At 39.8% G+C, this 19,740-nt stretch overlaps 1 protein-coding gene across 2 annotated transcripts in view; it reads right to left on the bottom strand.

The window, feature by feature from the left end:
• Positions 1–19,740, bottom strand: part of VPS41 (VPS41 subunit of HOPS complex) — a 184,375-nt gene that overhangs the window by 128,363 nt on the left and 36,272 nt on the right. For both annotated transcript variants that reach the window (XM_074988089.1, XM_074988088.1), the window contains exons 3-4: positions 17,990–18,097; positions 14,683–14,760 (exon numbers count right to left, since the gene is read on the bottom strand). In XM_074988089.1, coding sequence (XP_074844190.1) covers positions 14,683–14,760; positions 17,990–18,097 — 186 coding nt within the window. The remainder of the gene's footprint in view (positions 1–14,682; positions 14,761–17,989; positions 18,098–19,740) is intronic.

The following is a 19,740-nucleotide window of genomic DNA, read 5'->3' as shown; positions in this document are numbered from 1 at the left end:
GCAGCAAAGCCTGCAGGTAAGTGGACAGCATGAATACATGGGAGATGAATTTGAAATGGGAGGGAGTATGGGCTGCACTGGGAGAGTAAAAAGAGGGCCAGGGCAATACTGGGAGGCAAGACCAAATCAATGTCTGATATGCCTTTATACAAATGCAAGAAGTATGGGAAATAAGCAAGAAGAATTGGAAGTACTAATAAATGAATACAACTATGATATCGTTGGCATCACAGAAACTTGGTGGGATAATAGTCATGATTGGAATGTTGGTATTGAAGGGTACAGCCTGCTTAGGAAGGACAGACAGGGAAAGAAGGGAGGAGGTGTTGCCTTGTATATTAAAAATGTACACACTTGGACAGAGGTGGAGATGGACGGGTTGAAAGTCTCTGGGTTAGACTCAGAGGAGTGAAAAACAAGGATGAGGTCCTACTAGGAGTCTACTGCAGGACCCCTAGCCAGGTGGAAGAGGTGGATGAGGCTTTCTTTAAACAGCTAACAAAATCATCCAGGGCCCAGAATTTGGTGGTGATGGGGGACTTCAACTATCCAGGTATATGTTGGGAAACTAATACAGCAGGGGACAGACTGTCCAATAAATTCTTGGATTGCATTGCAGACAACTTTTTATTCCAAAAGGTTGAAAAAGCTACCAGAGGGGAAGCTGTTCTAGATATAATTTTAACAAATAGGGAGGAAATTATTGAGAATTTGAAAGTGGAAGAATGCTTGGGTGAAAGTGACCATGAAATCATAGAGTTCACAATTCTAAGGAAGGGTAGAAGGGAAAACAGTACAATAGAGATAATGGATTTCAGGAAGGCAGATTTTGGTAAACTCAGACAGCTGGTAGGTAAGGTCCCATGGGAAGCTAAACTGAGGGGAAAAACGGCTGAGGAGAGTTGGCAGTTTTTCAAAGGGACATTATTAAGGGCCCAAAAGCAAGCTCTCTCGCAGCGTAGGAAAGATAGAAAACATGGCAAAAGACTGCCTTGGCTTAACCAGGAGATCTTGCACGATCTCAAAATAAAAAAGGAATCTTATAAGAAATGGAAACTAGGACAAATTACAAAGGATGAATATAGGCAAACAACACAAGCATGCAGGAGCAAGATTAGAAAGGCTAAGGCACAAAATGAGCTCAAACTAGCTACAAGCATAAAGGGAAACAAGAAGGCTTTTTACAAATACATTGGTAACAAGAGGAAGACTAAGGAGAGGGTAGGGCCATTGGTCAGTGAGGAGGGAGGAACAGTAACAGGGAATTTGGAAATGGCAGAGATGTTTAATGATTTCTTTGTTTCGGTCTTCACTGAGAAATCTGAAGGAATGCCTGACAGAGAATGCTAGTGAAAAAGGGGTAGGCTTAGAAGTTCAAATAAGAAAAGAACAAATTAAAATTTACTTAGAAAAATTAGATGTCTGCAAATCACCAGGGCTTGATGAAATGCATCCTAGAATCTTCAAGGAGCTGACACAAGAGGTATCTGAGCCTTTAGCAATCATTTTCGGTAAATCGTGGGAGACGGGAGAGATTCCAGAAGACTGGAAAAGGGCAAATATAGTACCTATTTATAAAAAGGGGAACAAGAATAACCCGGGAAACTACAGGCCAGTCAGCTTAACTTCTGTGCCAGGAAAGATAATGGAGCTGGTAATTAAAGAAATCATCCGCAAGCATTTGGAAGGTGGTAAGGTGCTAGGGAACAGCCTGCATGGCTTTGTTAAAAACAGATCATGTCAAACCAATCTAATAGCTTTCTTTGATAGAATAACGAATCTTGTGGATAAGGGAGAAGTGGTGGATGTGGTATACCTAGACTTCAGTAAAGCATTTGACACGGTCTCACATAATATACTTATCAATAAACTATGCAAATACAACTTAGATGGGGCTACTATAGGGTGGGTGAACAACTGGCTGGATAACCGTACCTAGAGAGCAGTTATTAATGGTTTTCAATCCGGCTGGAAAAGTATAACTAGGGGGGTTCCGCAGGGGTCTGTTTTAGGACCGATTCTGTTCAAGATCTTCATTAACTATTTAGATATTGACATAGAAAGTACACTTATTAAGTTTGCAGATGATACCAAGCTGGGAGGGGTTGCAACTTCTTTGGAGGATAGGGTCATAATTCAAAAGGATCTGGATAAACTGGAGAAATGGGCTGAGGTAAACAAGATGAAGTTTAATAAGGACAAATGCAAAGTGCTCCACGAAGGAAGAAACAGTCAATGTCACACAAACAGAATGGGAAAGGACTGCCTAGGAATGAATACAGCAGAAAGGGATCTGGGGGTTATAGTGGACCACAAGCTAAATATGAGTCAACAGTGTGATGCTGTTGCAAAAAAGGCAAACATGATTCTAGGATGCATTAACAGGTGTGTCGTGAACAAGACACAAGAAGTCATTCTCCCGCTCTACTCTGCGCTGGTTAGGCCTCAGCTGGAGTAGTGTGTCCAGTTCTGGGCACCGCAGTTCAGGAAGGATGTGGAGAAATTGGAGAGGGTCCAGAGGAGAGCAACGAGAATGATCAAAGGTCTAGAGAACATGACCTATGAAGAAAGGCTGAAGGAATTGGGCTTGTTTAGTTTGGAAAAGAGAAGAGTGAGGGGGGACATGATAGCAGTTTTCAGGTATTTAAAAGGGTGTCATAAGGCAGAGGCGGGGAACTTGTTCTTCCTTGCCTCTGAAGATAGAACAAGAGGCAATGGACTTAAATTGCAGCAGGGGAGGTCCAGGTTGGACATTAGGAAAAAGTTCCTAACTGTCAGGGTGATCAAACACTGGAACGAATTGCCAAGGGAGGTGGTAGAATCTCCATCACTGGAGCTATTTAAGAAGAGGTTAGATAGATGGCTTTCAGGGATGGTCTAGAAAATGCTTGGTCCTGCCATGAGGGCAGGGGGCTGGACTCGATGGCCTCTCGAGGTCCCTTCCAGTCCTATTCTTTTATGATTCTATGAAAGTTTAACACCAGCTCTGATGACATAGGGTTATGACCCACTTAGGGTCACAGTTCACAGTTTGAGAACTACTTGTATAGTGCCTAGTACATAAGAACAGGGTGCTTGCGACCAGAGCTCTTGCAAACAGGCCAACTGCTAACAGGTGGGAGTTTTGAGAGGGGCTCTCCTGGTGAAGGAGGGGGCAATCTACAGCACCTTGAAGTAAGTGGCTGTCTAGAGTGTGTGGGTGTTTGTGTTTGGTAGTTCTGGGCTTGTGTTTGTCTGTCTGTTTGGAGTGCTGAGCTGTCTGTTTGAAAGGCCGTGTGCGCAGGCTGGCAGTTGGAAGCTATGAGCCTTGATTAGGTTTGACATCTAAACCTCTGTGCTGATTGGCTGAGCTGTAACCAGAGGGAGGGGCTATCAGGAAGGCTGGAGCCCTTTAAACCCTGCTGGCAAGCGACCAGGGCGCTTGCAAACAGGCCAACTACTAACAGGTGGGAGTTTTGAGAGGGAAGTTTAGAGGGGGAGCTTAGAGGGAGCTAGTTACTTTAACGTCCTTAAATCTTTTATAACATCCCCATCTGATACTTTTACTTAAGAACCCCATATAGAACTAAAATTAAATCAGAGGAGGAAATGGAGGCAGAAGACCAGCAGCAGAGCGGGGGCTATCCTGTTTATTGCGTTGAGTGTAATATGTATGATTACCTACCCTGTGGGCGGGTGGATTATGTGTGCACTCGATGCAAGGAGCTCCTGGCCCTCAGAGACCGAGTGCGGGCTTTGGAGACCAGGGTGGCTGAACTGGAGGAGCTAAGGGAGGCAGAGAGCAATGTTGATGAGGCTTTCCGGGACGTAGTAGGGCTGTCCCACCTCCAATCTGACAGCCCCAATGCTGTTAAGGAGGATGAAAGGCTCAGGGAAGGAGAGCAGTCAATGGGGGCAGAGGGAAACCATCCCATAGTTGGGACCCTCCTTCCAGAGGGTGCTACGGTATCCTCTCGCGCCAAGGATACCTCTCCGGGGGAGGGAACGCCAGTTGTTAGGAAGAGGCAGGTGTTAGTAGTGGGTGATTGGATCATTAGAAATACAGATGGTTGGGTTTGTGATGACTGGGAGAACCGTATGGTGACTTGCCTGCCTGGTGTGAAGGTTGCGGATCTTTCGAGGCATCTAGACAGACATATGCAGTAGTGGGGAGGAGCCGGTGGTCATGGTACATGTAGGTACCAATGACATAGGGAAGGGTAGGAGAGATGTCCTGGAAGCCAAATTTAGGTTGCTAGGAAGGAGACTGAAATGCAGGACCTCTATGGTGGCATTCTCAGAAATGCTTCCAGTTCCATGCACAGGGCCAGGTAGGCAGGCAGAACTTCAGAGTCTCAATGCATGGATGAGACGATGGTGTAGGGAAGAAGTGTTTAGATTTATTAGGAACTAGGGACACTTTTGGGGTAGGGGGAGCCTAGACAGAAAGGATGGGCTCCACCTAAACCAAGGTGGATCCAGGCTGCTGGCATTAAACATTAAAAAGGTTGCAGAGCAGTGTTTAAACTAAGAGATGGGAGGAAAGCCGATTGGTGCGGAGAAGCACGTGGATCGGACGGAGACTTCTCTTAGGCGAGACTCCATTGATAGAGATTCTCTAGAATTCAATCAAAAAGAGAAGAAGGGAGATGATAAAGTATGGGCCAGATCAGATGAGAAAAAAAATCACATGTAAAAGAATCCAATACGTCAGGCAAGGGCAGGCATATGAATAGTGGTAGTTTTTTAAAGTGCTTTTACACAAATGCTAGAAGTCTGTCTAATAAGATGGGTGAATTAGAGTACCTCATATCAAAGGACGAGATTGACATAATAGGCATCACGGAAACCTGGTGGAATAAGGACAATCAGTGGGACACTATCATACCGGGATATAAAATATACCGGAAGGACAGAATGGGTCGAGCAGGTGGCGGAGAGGTACTGTATGTGAAAGATAATATAGAATCAAATGAAATAAAAATCCTAAATGAATCAAAATGTTCCACAGAGTCACTATGGATAGCAATTCCTTCCTCTGATGGGAATATAGCACTAGGGATATATTATCGACCACCTGACCAGGACAGTGATAGTGATGCTGCAATGATAAGGGAGATTAGAGAGGCTATCAAAATAAAACACTCACTAATAATGGGGGATTTCAATTATCCCCATAGTGACTGGGTACATGTCACCTCAGGACAGGATTCAGAGAGAAAATTTCTTGATGCCTTAAATGATTGCTTCTTGGAGCAGCTGGTACAGGAACCCACAAGGGGACAGGCAATTCTTGATTTAGTACTGAGTGGAACACAGGATCTGGTCCAAGACATAACTATTACAGGACTGCTTGGAAATAGTGACCATAACATAACAACATTTAATATTCCTGTGTTGGGAAGAACACCGCAACAGTCCAACACTCTGGTATTTAATTTCAAAAAGGGGAATTACACAAAAATGAGGAGGTTAGTTAAGCAGAACTTAAAAGGTAGAGTACCTAGAGTAAAATCCCCGCAAGCTGCATGGAAACTTTTCAAAGATACCATATTAGGGGCCCAACTTAAATGTATACCCCAAATTAAAAAACGCAGTAAGAGACCTAAAAAAGAGCCACCATGGCTTAACAACCATGTAAAAGAGGCAGTGAGAGAAAAAAAGGCATCTTTTAAAAAGTGGAAGTCAAATCCTAGTGATCAAAATAAAAAGGAACATAAAAGCTGCCAAGTTAAATGTAAAAATGTAATAAGAAAATCCAAAAAGGATTTTGTGGAACAGTTAGCCATAAATTCAAAAAACAATACTAACATGTTTTTTAAGTACATTAGAAGCAGGAAGCCTGCTAAAAAAGCAGTGGGGCCCCAGACAAGAGAGACATAAAAGGAGCAATCAAGGAAGATAATGCCATTGCGGAAAAACTAAATGATTTCTTTGCTTCAGTCTTCATGGCTGGCCGTCCTTTATGGGTGACCAATCTGAGGAACTGTCCCAGATTGAAGTATCATTAGAGTATGTTTTGGAACTAATTGATAGGCTAAACAGTAACAAGTCTCCGGGACCGGATGGTATTCACCCAAGGGTTCTGAAAGAACTCAAATGTGAAATTGCGGAACTACGAACGGTGGTTTGTAACCTATCCTTTAAATCAGCTTCGGTACCCAATGATTGGAAGATGGCTAATATAACACGAATATTTAAAAAGGGCTCTAAAGGAGACCCTAGCAATTATAGACTGGTAAGTCTAACGTCAGTACCGGGCAAATTAGTAGAAACAATGGTAAAGAATAAAATTGTCAGACACGTAGAGGAACATGATTTGTTGAGCAAAAGTCAACATGGTTTCTGTAAAGGGAAGTTGTGTCTTACTAATCTATTAGAGTTCTTTGAAGGGGTTAACAAGCATGCGGACGGGGGGATCCAGTAGACAAAGTATACTTAGATTTCCAGAAAGCCTTGGATACAGTCCCTCACCAAAGGCTCTTATGTAAATTAGGTGGTCATGGGATAGGAGGAAAGATCCTTTCATGGATTGGGAACTGGTTAAAAGACAGGAAACAAAGGGTAGGAATAAATGGTAAATTTTCACAATGGAAGGGGGTAACTAGTGGCGTTCCCCAAGGGTCAGTCCTGGGACCAATCTTGTTCAACTTATTCGTCAATGATCTAGAGAAAGGGGTAAGCAGTGAGGTGGCAGAGTTTGCAGATGACACGAAACTGTTCAGGACAGTCAAAACCAAAGCAGAATGTGAAGAACTTCAAAAAGATCTCAGCAAACTGAGTGATTGGGCAGCAAAATGACAAATGAAATTTAATGTGGGTAAGTGTAAGTTAATGCACATTGGGAAAAATAACCCCAATTATACATACAATATGATGGGGGCAAATTTAGCTACAACAGATCAGGAAAGGGATCTTGGAATTATACTGGATAGTTCTCTGAAAACATCCATGCAGTGTGAAGCGGCAGTCAGTAAAGCAAATAGGATGTTAGGTATAATTTAAAAAGGGATAGAAAATAAGACGAAGAACATCTTACTTCCCCTATATAAAACTATGGTACGCCCACATCTTGAGTACTGCATGCAGATGTGATCTCCTCACCTGAAAAAGATATGCTGGCGTTAGAAAAGGTTCAGAAAAGGGCAACTAAAACAATTAATGGTTTGGAACGGGTCCCATATGAGGAGAGGCTAGAGAGACTGGGACTTTTCAGTCTAGAAAAGAGGAGACTGAGGGGCAATATGATAGAGGTATATAAAATCATGACTGGTGTGGAGAAAGTGAAAACAGAAAAGTTATTTCCTTGTTCCCATAATACAAGAACTAGAGGACACCAAATGAAATTAATGGGTAGCAGGTTCAAAACTAATCAAAGGAAGTTTTTCTTCACACAGTGCACAGTCAACCTGTGGAACTCCTTACCAGAGGATGCTGTGAAGGCCAGGACTCTAACAGAGTTTAAAAAAGAGCTCGATAAATATTTGGAGGTTAGGTCCATAGATGGCTATTAGCAAGGGGTAAGGTATGGTGCCTAGCCTTTTGTCGAAGGAGGGAGATGGATGGCAGGAGACCAATCACCTGATCATTGTCTTCGGTTCACCTCCTCTGAGGCACCAGGCACTGGCTACCGTCGGCAGACAGGATACCGGGCTAGATGGACCTTTGGTCTGACCCAGTATGGCCGTTCTTATGTTCACTGCAATAACTTGTCCAAGGAAGTCATGGAAATGCCATCACTGGAGATTTTTAAGAGCATTTTAGGCTAACACCTGTTTGGAATCATTGAGGTGATACTTAGTTTTCTCATGAGTGACCTCTCAAGGTTCCTTCCAGTCCTACAATTCTACGATTATACAACCATATGTTAAAAGTTAGCTTACTGATGGAAAAATGCTGCAGTATGTCTCTTACAGCCAGTGGTTTGGTACTATTTCATCCCTAGCAATTTTGCATTTAGAATGCCATAAACACTGCTGCCTCATTGCTGAAGTTAGGTTCTCTGTAGATAAGAAGTCCTTTCAAAGCTGTGTCAAGACAAACGAATACTCAGGCCACTCTCCAAAGCCCTGGTAGCATTCATTCAGAATCTACTAAGATATGAGGGATGTTGACAGGAAATCTGACATACCTCAAAGCCAGAAGGACAACTAGCTATCAGCCAAGAGATACTGAAACTTTAGCAGGGCAAAGCACAACTTTTCTATAATTAAATCATCTTTGAATTGTCTGGCTATGTCAAAAAGGGAGAAGAAACATTTGATATGGGTTTCACCATCACAGGCTGACCTTTAAAAATCCCTCATTCCTGGGTGATGAGTCAGATACCAAGCTAGCCTCCTTTCCTGCAGTTTATGCCTCTCTTTTCTCCCCTCCCTGTCCTTTCCTACTATCAAGAATCACTCTGTGCTTTTGGCCAGACAGCCAAATGCAAAACCCAGAGGGACGGAGACCACTGACAAGTGAGAATAAAGTCTCTGTTCTACAGCCTTGGCTGAGGGACAGCTGGTTTTTAGTCCATGTGGTAGAGCCCATAGTTTTAGCCCCTAAGGTTGCAGATTTACTTCCTCCTATTCCTACCCAGGTCCACTGGCCTTAAACAAACCCCCAGCCTAAGATGCAGGTGGTTGTTCTTCAATACTGCAAAAGACAACTGAATTTATTCCATCTTGAATAAAAAAATTTTTATGTCACCTTTATAAGAAATTATATTCTTAAAAAGGTCTGCAAAATATGCATTTAAAAATTCTACAACAAAAGGGGTGGCTCTTAAATATTTCATACTTTTTAAAAATAATTCTTCCAGCCTTGATGGTTTCAGAAATGTAACATGCAAAAAGATTTCAATTTCTTCCTACCAAAGGGCTGCCTTAAAACATTATTTAAATTTGTCTTCTGCACTCATGCATCACCTTCAAAACATCAAATATTTAAAAACCAACCCCACTTATAAAATGGCTCTCCGAGGGGGAAAGATAAGCTAAGCACAGGACTTCGCTGGTACAAGCCAAGACTAGTTACCATATTTGTTTTAAACATAATGTTTATTACAACACCTGGGAAAGGGGGCATTTACTCTTTCCCCTGAAAGGGTTTTTGATTTGTTACTTAACTAAATGTTTGTACGGCTCTCCTCACAGCTACAAGTCCTTAACCCACAAGATGTCAGCTGAGGCAATAATTATATTAATTAACTGTAGACAGTGGAAGACAAAAACAAAGGCATAGTGGCATTGGCCATTAACAATCTGTATATCACTTCTGCACCCTTCCTTTGTCAGCAGAATTATCAGATTTCCCTCTCCCCCTCCCCACCCTTATAGTCATAATTTTCAAAGCAGTTGACACATTTCATCTCACTCGATGCACTGAACCTTAATACAAGAGAACATCAGTTTGTCAAATGCATGTGACTTGAGGATGTGTATCAATCAATCTTAAGTGCTTGTCACCTACCAAAACAGCCATGCTCCTAAGACCAAAGGGGTCTGAGGTGAGGAGAAGGGGTCTATGTTGGGATATTAGCATAGCAATACATAGGTCACCAAACTGCAGGGCTAACACCAAGAAAACCATTTCTCCCATACTTCCCCCTGCCTGAAGGCCTCCAGACATATCAGGGGCCAGGGGATTCCTGGGAACCAAGGAATTGCAAACTTGAAGAGATCACCTAGTTTACAACAATACTGTATTCTGTCTCCAACAGTGGCCAGTACCTGATACATCAGAGGAAGATGATACAGAACACTCAGGCTTAATCCTGAAAAGATTATTATGCATATGCTTAAAAATTACACACCCTATGTGCAGTAGGGATGTTAAAGAGCGAGTAATGTGGTAACCGAATAACTGCAAAAATTTCTGTTGGTCACTCAGTTAACACCCCCCCCACTCCACATACACACACCCTGCTGCTCTGCACACAGGCTAGCTCAGCTTCTGTCCCAGTCCTGCAGGGATCATGATCTTCCCTGCCAGGGGCTGCTCTAGCCTGTAGTGGCTAACCTTTACGTCCCTAAAGGGCAGGGCTACACTAGTGGGACAGGTTGATCTAAGCTACACAATTTGAGTCATGTTAGTAGTGTAACTAAAATCAACATAGCTAAGGCCTGGTCTACACTAGGGAACAAAGTCGATCCCAGATACACAATTCTAACTATGCCATTAGTGTAGCTAGAATCATAGTATCAGAATCAACTTTGTTCTGCAGTAACGTTCAAGGCTCTTCAGGCTCAGGCCCATGTCCCTTGCTCCATGTAATGGTGCAGCTTACGAGGGTTGACAGCTGAGCCCAGAGAGATTGATTTTGCCAAATCTTCATAAATGCAGCAAAATCAAACTCCAGAGGATTGAACACTGTGCGTCATAATGTCAGGTAAGTATAGACATACCCTTAGATCTACTCAGCATGGGATCCGCAACACATTGGGTCAACAGAAACAACTCTCCTATCAACGTCCTTTTCTCTTCTCATTCTGGAGGAGTACCATGTCAATGGGAATGCGACCGGCAATTTATTATAACAGATATGATCATATAGTCTCCCGCTGGATCAATCATTTCCCCATTGATCTGGTCCATAGTGAAGTCATGTCCCAAGTCCTCCCATTGATCTCCATGGAATTACTCTCAAAGCATAAGGTACAGTAAGGCTGCGGCTACACTAGCCCCCGCCTTTCAAAACGGGAATGCTAATGAGACACTTTGGGATATGGTAATGAGGTGCTACCATGAATATACAGCATCTCATTAGCATAATGGCAGCCACAGTGATTAAAAAGTGCCACTTTCGAATCACATGCCACCCGTGTAGACAGGGGCCATTCAAAAGGACTCCTATTTGGTTTTAGGAATAAGGGGATTTCAAAGACTGGAGGGCGGGGTCCTTTCAAAAGGCCCCTGTCTACACAGGTAGCACGCGATTCGAAAGCTGCACTTTCAAATTGCTGTGGCCGCCATTATGCTAATGAGACGCTGCATGTTCATGGCAGCACCTCTTTACCATAGCCCGAAGTGTCTCATTAACATCCCGCTTTCGAAAAGTGGGGGCTAGTGTACACATAGCCTAAGTGTTTAGATCTCCACAGAGTCAGAGTCAAAATTCACAACTACAGGATAACCTGGACAGAGGAAAAGTTTCTGCCCCACTCAGCACCTGACAGAATCAAGAGCCACAGGAGTTTAAAAAAGCACAAAGGAAGAATCCAAAGAGCTCAGCTACTTTCTAGAGCTTCCTGGTTTTAATCTGAAAAGCATTTTAGGAAGGCACCAAATTACTTCAGTTTCCAACAGAAAGCAAATAATCAACATTAGTTAGTTCAGAGACTCTACAAAGGTACCTTCCAGAGCTAGTGAAAGATGAACAAAGCTAAGCAAAACAAAAGAAACAATACAGCAAGAGTCCAGTCTTCGAAGATCACATTTTGGATCAAAAGCAATTTTAATCATTATGAACAGGAAAAAAAAAAAGGAGTAATTTAGATAATTCAGTTCCTCCAAGTATATATTCCTGAGGCTAGGAAGGAGAGAAAAGAGAACAATGGGACTTGGCAAAGTGAGAGTACCAAGGAAAAACTGTGAAGAAACATCTATTTTTTTTCTGCATAATAATCACATAAATTACCAGTTAATTTCTAGAGGAATCTAAGTGGCAACACCCCTTTTCAATCCAGGAATGAGTTCTCCTAATAATGACCTAAATTACAGTAAAGGGCAGGTAGGGGGAGGTTTTTGTTTTTATTTTTTGGTTCTAAGGAACGTAAGGAATATAGTCAAGTCTCTATATGAAGTATCTTCACCAGCTATAATAACCATCGACGCTTAAGATTGCACATTACTCTTACTTACAGTAATCTTATCTCTCTCACACACAAAAGTTGGTCCAATAAAAATTACTTTAACGTAGATACAGAAGAATGAAAGTTTTGGCTTAAAAAAAATTCTCCAGTCTGTTTTTTTGCATTTGACAATTTTGGGGTAATTTTCCACTCACTTTCTTCATTAAATCTCCCTGTTTGTATAGGTCTTTCACACAATGAGCGAAAAACAGAAGAATATTTTTAAGATACAATAAAACACGATTGTAAAACTACAAAGATGGCAGGGGCCACGGGTATTACCTGAAATTACTTAACTGACTCCTTATAAACAGACAAATTAAGTGGTATAGTTAAAAAGTACACCTACAAAAAGCAGAAAGCTTAACCAATGCTTAAAAATGTAACATTTCTGAAAGAAGTGCAAAATTTATTCTTTAAGTTCTTAATTTGCCAGGGCTGCAAATGATTCCAAGATTCCAACAACCTGAAGCAACATTTCTTTATTGAGAAACCTCATCCTACTCACCTGAACAGTCCTGTTGTGCAAATAAGTTTCACCATTCATGATAGAAAGCCTTCAGCCTCTTTAGTGCTTGGATATAGACCCCAGCAAGAACCAAATGTAACTAGCTCTCCTTACTGCAGAACATTTCTGAAAAAAATCTTAGGCCTCTGAAGGGCATGTCTGGACAATACTATGTGACTCTCGCCTTCCTGAGATGTTTTTGGTATTCCCGCCCCTGTGGGGGAGCAAAATGGAAGTCAAAGGGTAAAAGAAAGGGGAAGGAAGCTATTACTTCCTCATACCATGCTTACATATCTCTGTTCTGTTGTCCAGTGGCTTTAGACCCAGTTCAGGCTGGACAGCAATGATTTTTGGCACGGAAATAGACAGATCAATAAGGACAACCTGCCTCAGAAGCATGCAGCTCTCTATCTCCATCAAAGTTCAAAAAAGTACTGGATAAATTCATGGAGGATAAGTCCCTCACTAGCTATCAGGATAGGCAGGGATGATGTCCTTAGCCCTCTGTATGCCAGGAGCTAGGAATGGGATGGATCGTCACTCATGCAATCATGTATTCATTCTCTCTAGGAAACCTGGCATTGGCCACTGTCAGAAGACAGGATACTAGGCTAGATGGACCTTTCATCTAATGCTGCAATACTGCACCCTCATAACTCTGTCAAATCAAAAACAATTTTGTCAGAATTTTAAACACACCACTTCTTGCTAAACCTTGCTTAACTTTAGCTTTCTGCTCTAAACTACTGATACATTAAAGCTACTGAAAAAAATTACAAAAATGTAACGGTAGTAAAAGTGAACAGGAACAGTTTATTTTCTGCAGATACATGCTGTTCTCAAGTTCATGAGAGCCATTTTTACTCTATTCTAAGAAAATTGTCTTTACAAGTAAACAAGATCTCGAAAACCTCAACCTGGAATAGTAAAATTTTAAGAGAATTATAAGCAAGTGAAAAGAGGACTTGAGTGTTTCTATTATAAAGTAACCTACCTTAAATTTACTATAATAAATATAAAACAGGAGCTGAAAAATCAGACACGTGCATTTCAGGCCTTAATCTATGGGAGAGTCAATAATCAACTTTAATAAACTTTGGATCAGTCCTTTAACGCATACTTCAGAAATGAAGAAATTGGGTTCTACATAAAACACTATTCTTCCTCAAATAAACTGGATAGGAGTAAAATTACAAGTGTGTGTTTCTGGCATATGACACATATGTAAAGTAAAGTAATTAGAACATAGAAAAGAGCCAATCAAAACCCTTCATCCCTTTAAAGTATGTTAGGGAAGTTGTACAGGAGGTCATAACAGATGATCACCATGGTCCCTTTTGGCCTTGGAATCTGTGAATCTATTAAATGCAGTCTGTATCTATCCTGTTGGGTTGATGGCACACACAAACTTGACTCTCACTAATCTCAAGTAAGGTCATTGTCAATCTGACCACTGCAATATATAAAATTTCCTTCAAAGTCTGTTCCTAGGAGACTTTTTTTGTGGATTTTATTTTTTTAAACAATTGTGTGATTAGATTTTTCAAATATAAAAACATAACCTTTCACCTTTCATGTGCAGCTCGCTGTGTCAGCTTCAAAATGTGTGTTCTATTTTGCAAACATGTCAACATCTTGTGATAGATACTGTGACAAGAGGGGACACTGCTTTTGGAAAAAAAGTGATGGCTGCCCACTGGAATTTGTGACAATGTAATGGGAGGAGGGAACTTTATTTCCTTTTTGCTTTGTTTTATTTTAGTAACACAGACCACTCTCAAACCATCCATACTTTAAAAATGTGCATTTAATACCTTAGAATACAGCTTTAAATTCAACATTTCATTCTTCCTCGATGATTCCAGGAACAACAATAAAAAAAGTCTGCCTCTTCTCCTTCAAATCAATACAATCCCTTAAGAGTCTAAGCTTCAAAACATTCACATAAAATATTAGCTTTATATATTTGCAGTAGATAAACTGAACTAGCAAGGCAATCAATCAATTTTCAATTACTTTTGGCATCTTGATAAGATGATAGCACACACACTAACTATCAACAATAGTTGGCTAATAAGTCTGTTAATACCTAAAGGAAGCCAAGAGCCTCTGGAGTAAGTAAATGATTACTGTTAATTACAATCACAAATGTGTGTTTCCTTTTCTACAGTAATAATGAATACATCATACATGCAATGTGCTAGTCTCTTTTTCCATGTTCTGTATTCATCCTCTCATACCAGACATAGTTTTGGAAATGCATTTTTAAAATTCCAAGTACACTGAGAGCAATAGCTATTTAGTACATCACAATATTTTGTATCACAATAAACTTTTTCTAAATTATGTTGTACTTACTACGTCAACCTTTTGGGTGATGTTGCCCTGAACATCAAGTAAATAAACCTTGCCATAATGCGTGCCCAGGGCCAGAAACTGTGATAAGAAAAAAAAGAGACAGGCTGATTAAATAAATACATTACAACTAAAAAAAAAAAAAAAATCCACCACCACCAGGTAAAGCACTCCAGGATATTTAGTAAATTAATTTTAACAGAAACCTGAAAGAAAATATGCTAAGGATGAAGCTTAATTTGGATTCACTGAAAGAATAAAACAAGGCTTGAAGCCCATATTATTGCGATCGTGCAAGTTAGCTGTCAGAATGAGTCATGGGGACCCTCATCTACTGACAACTAATGGTGTGCTTGCACTCTGTACATATTGCCTGATAGACTGTGGCAGCAAATTAAAAATGCAGCGTGAAAGCTAGGGTAACACGTGCTTGAAAATAAAGCTATGGAAATGGTTAAGAATCTATTTACTTTTAGCTCTTCTTTGCCAATAAAATAAATATTCAACCCCTGCCCCCAAAGCTACCAACTATGAGCCCCTTATTGCACAGAGTACCGTAACATGGAAAGCTATGTAAAGATACAATGCACTTAATATTACCCTGATTCTTTTGACACTATGATATTTCAACATTTAATGAGGCATGCATTATCACACCCCCCATTTTATATGATGATAGACTAATTATGAACAATTATTTCTCAACACACAGACCAGAACTATGCATTTTTGACAGATGTGAAAGGAAAATGATTTCCAGGACACCCACGGTTAGCTGAACTGTATGAACTAACCCTAAACAAATGCACAGAAACTTCAGTAATACTTCATATATGATAGAAGGCTTTTCTTTTTCTTTCTTTTTTTTTTTATTTAGCGTTACTCAAATGGCCTAGGCTCCTAAATTCTCTGTATTTCACTCCATGTGAGTATGCTTCATTGCAACCAATAATGAAATGCTCAAATTTACAAGCACTACTAAGCGTGTCAGTCAAGCAGCACAATCTTTAAAAAATAACCCTACAGAAAGTCAAGGTTTAAAAGGATTTATCAAAATGGAATTGCTTAAAATGAAATTTCAGTTCAAGCACTTAAAATATGAAGCTACATTAAAGAGGAGTCAAAAAAAAAAAAAAAAAAAAAAAAAAAGGGGAAAGAAGGGATTCATTAGAAATTCATCCCCTGCAATGCCTTTCACTCCTGCAAGGTTGCCTTTTTTCAGGAAGAAAAAAGTCCCACGGGTAAAAAAATCAATACTGGTTAATAAAACATCAGGTGTGCAGACATAACTAGGTATGACTATTCCACTGCACAGGCCTGCTTGAATGCACCAGGTGCCAGCACGATTAGTCATCCAGTGCAGACAGCGAGCCTGGTGAAAATATGATGCTATAGCATTGAAAGAAAAAATAATTCTGGGGAGAAATTAGTTTGAGTGTATAAGGCAGGCTTTGGGACTCTCAACAAAGCCAAATTGTTCAAATCAGATGTGTGTGTTGAATAGGACTGTAATTTCATTTGTGCCAACTCGTTTATATGGGTATTCTTAACGCACCCCACCCCACTCTCTGGAGGCAGAGGACAAACAGCTAACTCTCCACCTCTGCTTTTGGGCTCTCTGTTGTAACAGACCAATTCCCAAAAGACCAATCCCCTGGCTTCTAATATTATGGATCCTCCTCATAAATAGTACATCCGGTTTGCCAGAAATATAGGCATTTGGATACTTAGAACAGCTTTACTATTGTGTCACTCTTTGTGACCCTATAATTAAAGCTGGTATTCTGGAAACTTCCTTATAGAAAATTCTATTGATCAGTAGGATTTAGAAATCAAGACAGAAAAGAAACCAGACCAGGAGCAGTTTCTTTCCAATTTTCAAAATACTGGTTTGATTTTAAGTTTCTAATGTTTAAAAGAGAGTCGCTGTTTTTCATTCACACAGTTAAAAGATACGAAATTTAAAACACAATCTTTAACTAGCCAAAAAAGTGCCTCTTGAGCAGCTACAACAATATTCTGAGTAAAGAAACATACAACACAAGTCTTAATCATAAATGTATAACTAAACAACATTATCACAGACACCCCCATGGTAGCTGGTAAGAAGCCATTATGGTCTGCCAGAAAATTATAATTTTTAAAAAAAATACAACTGTATATATTACAGTCTTTATATATTTTATCAGTCTGATGAGTTATCAAAGCCACATATTTTCAAATGTACAGCACGTTATCTTTAGTATTTTATATTTTAATATTAAAAACAAGCAAACTCAGAAGAAGAAAAAATGTTTAGCTGATGAACAGAGTTAACAAGAATTGTAGCTGACGTTCCAACTCTATCTTCATCTCAAAAACTGTACTTTTACCCTCATGAAAGCAAGTCCTTCTGTCTTCAATGTTCTCTCACTCTTATGCCTTTTAGACTAATGTTATTGGTCCACGTTTTGAGTTTACTCAGCATAAGATGCTTGTAAAAAGTCAGGAATAAATGTAGTTTGATTATTTTCCTTTTTTACTACCAAAACTTAAGTTGTTTTCCACATATGAATAGCTTTGCCCACTAAATCAGCCCATGGGTTGACTGAGTTAGTTTGGGATGATTCAGGAGGTGCTGAGTTTTTTACTTGATAAAGCCTGGTTGAGACTACATCTTGATCTCTAACCCAGTACTTCTTAGACTTTTCGAGACCAGACAACCAAACAATAATTGTTTTTATGCAGAACACCTATGAAAATTTTCTTTGAAAAATTGTTGTTGGACAAAAAACAAAAACAAAACAAAAAAACCCCAAAACCCAGCAACAACAAAAATGCAGGAATTTAATCAGGTACCATAGCAACGAAGTAGTAACATTGTATCTGGTTTTAACAACAGATAATACATAACCTTGGTGTATGATATAAAAAAAGGTGTCAGGTCCTCCTGGCACACCTGCGAGTTTTTTGTGGAACACCAGTGTTCTGTGGAACACAGTTTAGGAAACACTTCTCTAACCCATCATACTGTTTTTAATTAGAACTAAATCTCCTATAAATATTACACCTTACAAAATACTGAAATCTCACCTCTTTACCTCTTAAGGGAGAGAAAGAAAGAACTGTCCAACAAAAGGTAACTATTAAGTCACTTTATTACAGTTACTTGCAGCATAATTAGCTGAGATGACCTTCAGACTTGTCAGTACCTTTACAAAAAACTTCAATTTATTTATTTATTTATTTATTGCTAGAGATTACTTATAAATTTTAAAAAACAAGCCAACAGCTATTGCATATCCCCATCCAGGAAAAAAGAAAAAAGTACCTTTTCATGAACTGTCATGCAACTGGCAGCATCCTTTTGGAGAATTTCGGTCACTCCATTAGAAAGCCTTTCGTATTTCAGCTTGGGTTCTTCTTCACTCTCATCTTCCTGTTTGAGGAAGAGGAGGGAAAAGAGTTTTTTAAAAATTAAATTTACATACTTAGATATCCCCAAATACCATCACACAGCAACAGCCATAGATGATTCTCTATGATCTCTGAACAGCCGCCACTGTACTTAACATTCCCATTACTAGTACCAGAGTTCTGGTGCAACTAAATATTGCACTGTAAATAAGTAAATGGACAGAAATTGTAAAAGGCGCTTAGCTGACTTACAACAAGCAGGAAAGATGTACATGGTTCTTTGTTAAATAAGGTTACTCATTCTCAATTAAGAAAAAAATAGTATGGATATGGCAAAGCTGATGATAAAAAATAAAGTATGCAGCTGTAGCCACATCTAGCTCTGAGCTGAAGCATGCACATTACAAAAAACTTGAAGACCTTTACAAGATGCTGCACCTCAGTAGGAAGGACAGACACAAAATGCTGTAAATAAAAATAAAAATATCTACTCGGAATATGTTACCTGTGTAAGATATGCCAATGGATTTTATGTTCAAACAGAAAAAAAAAAGGTAGAAATGCTGCTGAAAAACTGTTCGAGAAACATCTGGATACAGTAAACTTCACATGGATAAACTGTGATCTCACACTTTTCTAGGACCTCAAAGCTACCCTGTTGTTACCCTTTAAACAAACTATATAGTCATCCAATCACCATTCAGGATCGAGGAAAGGCACAAAGTGACACTTTACAGTGAACAGTGAGATTAGTAAAGAAAGTAAGTTAGCTGATTGATCAAAACAATCTAGTTATGTACCTTTTATAAAATGAATGCTCAAGGCTCAATAGTGTGCTTAGGGGTGAACCTATGCCAAATGCCCTATTGCAGTAATATATATTTCAGATGCACACATTTTATATTCAATAGTTTCATTTGATACTATAAATTCCAGCATATGACATCCCCCTTTTTTTCCTCACTCAGAATGAACACACCACTATCAAAAAGTGAGAATTCAGTGTGCACACACTGGATATAGCATTCTTTTTTCACTTTCTGCCCTAAAACTGATGTGTATCATTGCCATGTGCTGTTAAAAGAGCTCCAGTGTTTCACTTCACTGATGAGTGAAATGATTCTAATATTGATTTCAAAAAAAGGGTGGAGGAGGTTCAATTAATATTCATAAAGCATAATGAGAGCCTCAGACAAAATGTGCTTTTTAGACATTTTAGACATGCTTTTTTTCCACATCTAATGAGTTTAAAGGCTATACAACTCCTAATGGAGAAACAAAAAACCCAACATTATTTTATTTAAGCCTTTCTTGAAGCACAGGCTAAACCTCTCTAGTCTGGCACTCTCTCCTCCAGCAACATCCGTAATCTACCATGATTTCTGTTAGCCAGACGACCACTTATTGTGGGCAGCCCACGGTCCCATAAAGTTCGTTTACAGCCACCAGTCCTGGTTTGGTTCTCAGTGTCGTATGCAGTCATTTAGCTGTAATTTACCCTAAACGTCTTTTAAGAGCTCAGGAAGCAGTGGAAGTGTTGGTAATGCAGCTAAACAATATTGGCCTCCCATAGTCCCAGCAGATTATCTTGTCCAGCATTGGTCAGGTCACTATGGTGCCAAACTAGAGAGATTCAATCTGCAAAAAACAAACCAGTCTTTTTTT

This window comes from Carettochelys insculpta, chromosome 2 (assembly GCF_033958435.1).
Source record: "Carettochelys insculpta isolate YL-2023 chromosome 2, ASM3395843v1, whole genome shotgun sequence".
Lineage (NCBI taxonomy): Eukaryota > Metazoa > Chordata > Testudines > Carettochelyidae > Carettochelys > Carettochelys insculpta.
This window is presented reverse-complemented; position numbering and strand designations above follow the sequence as displayed.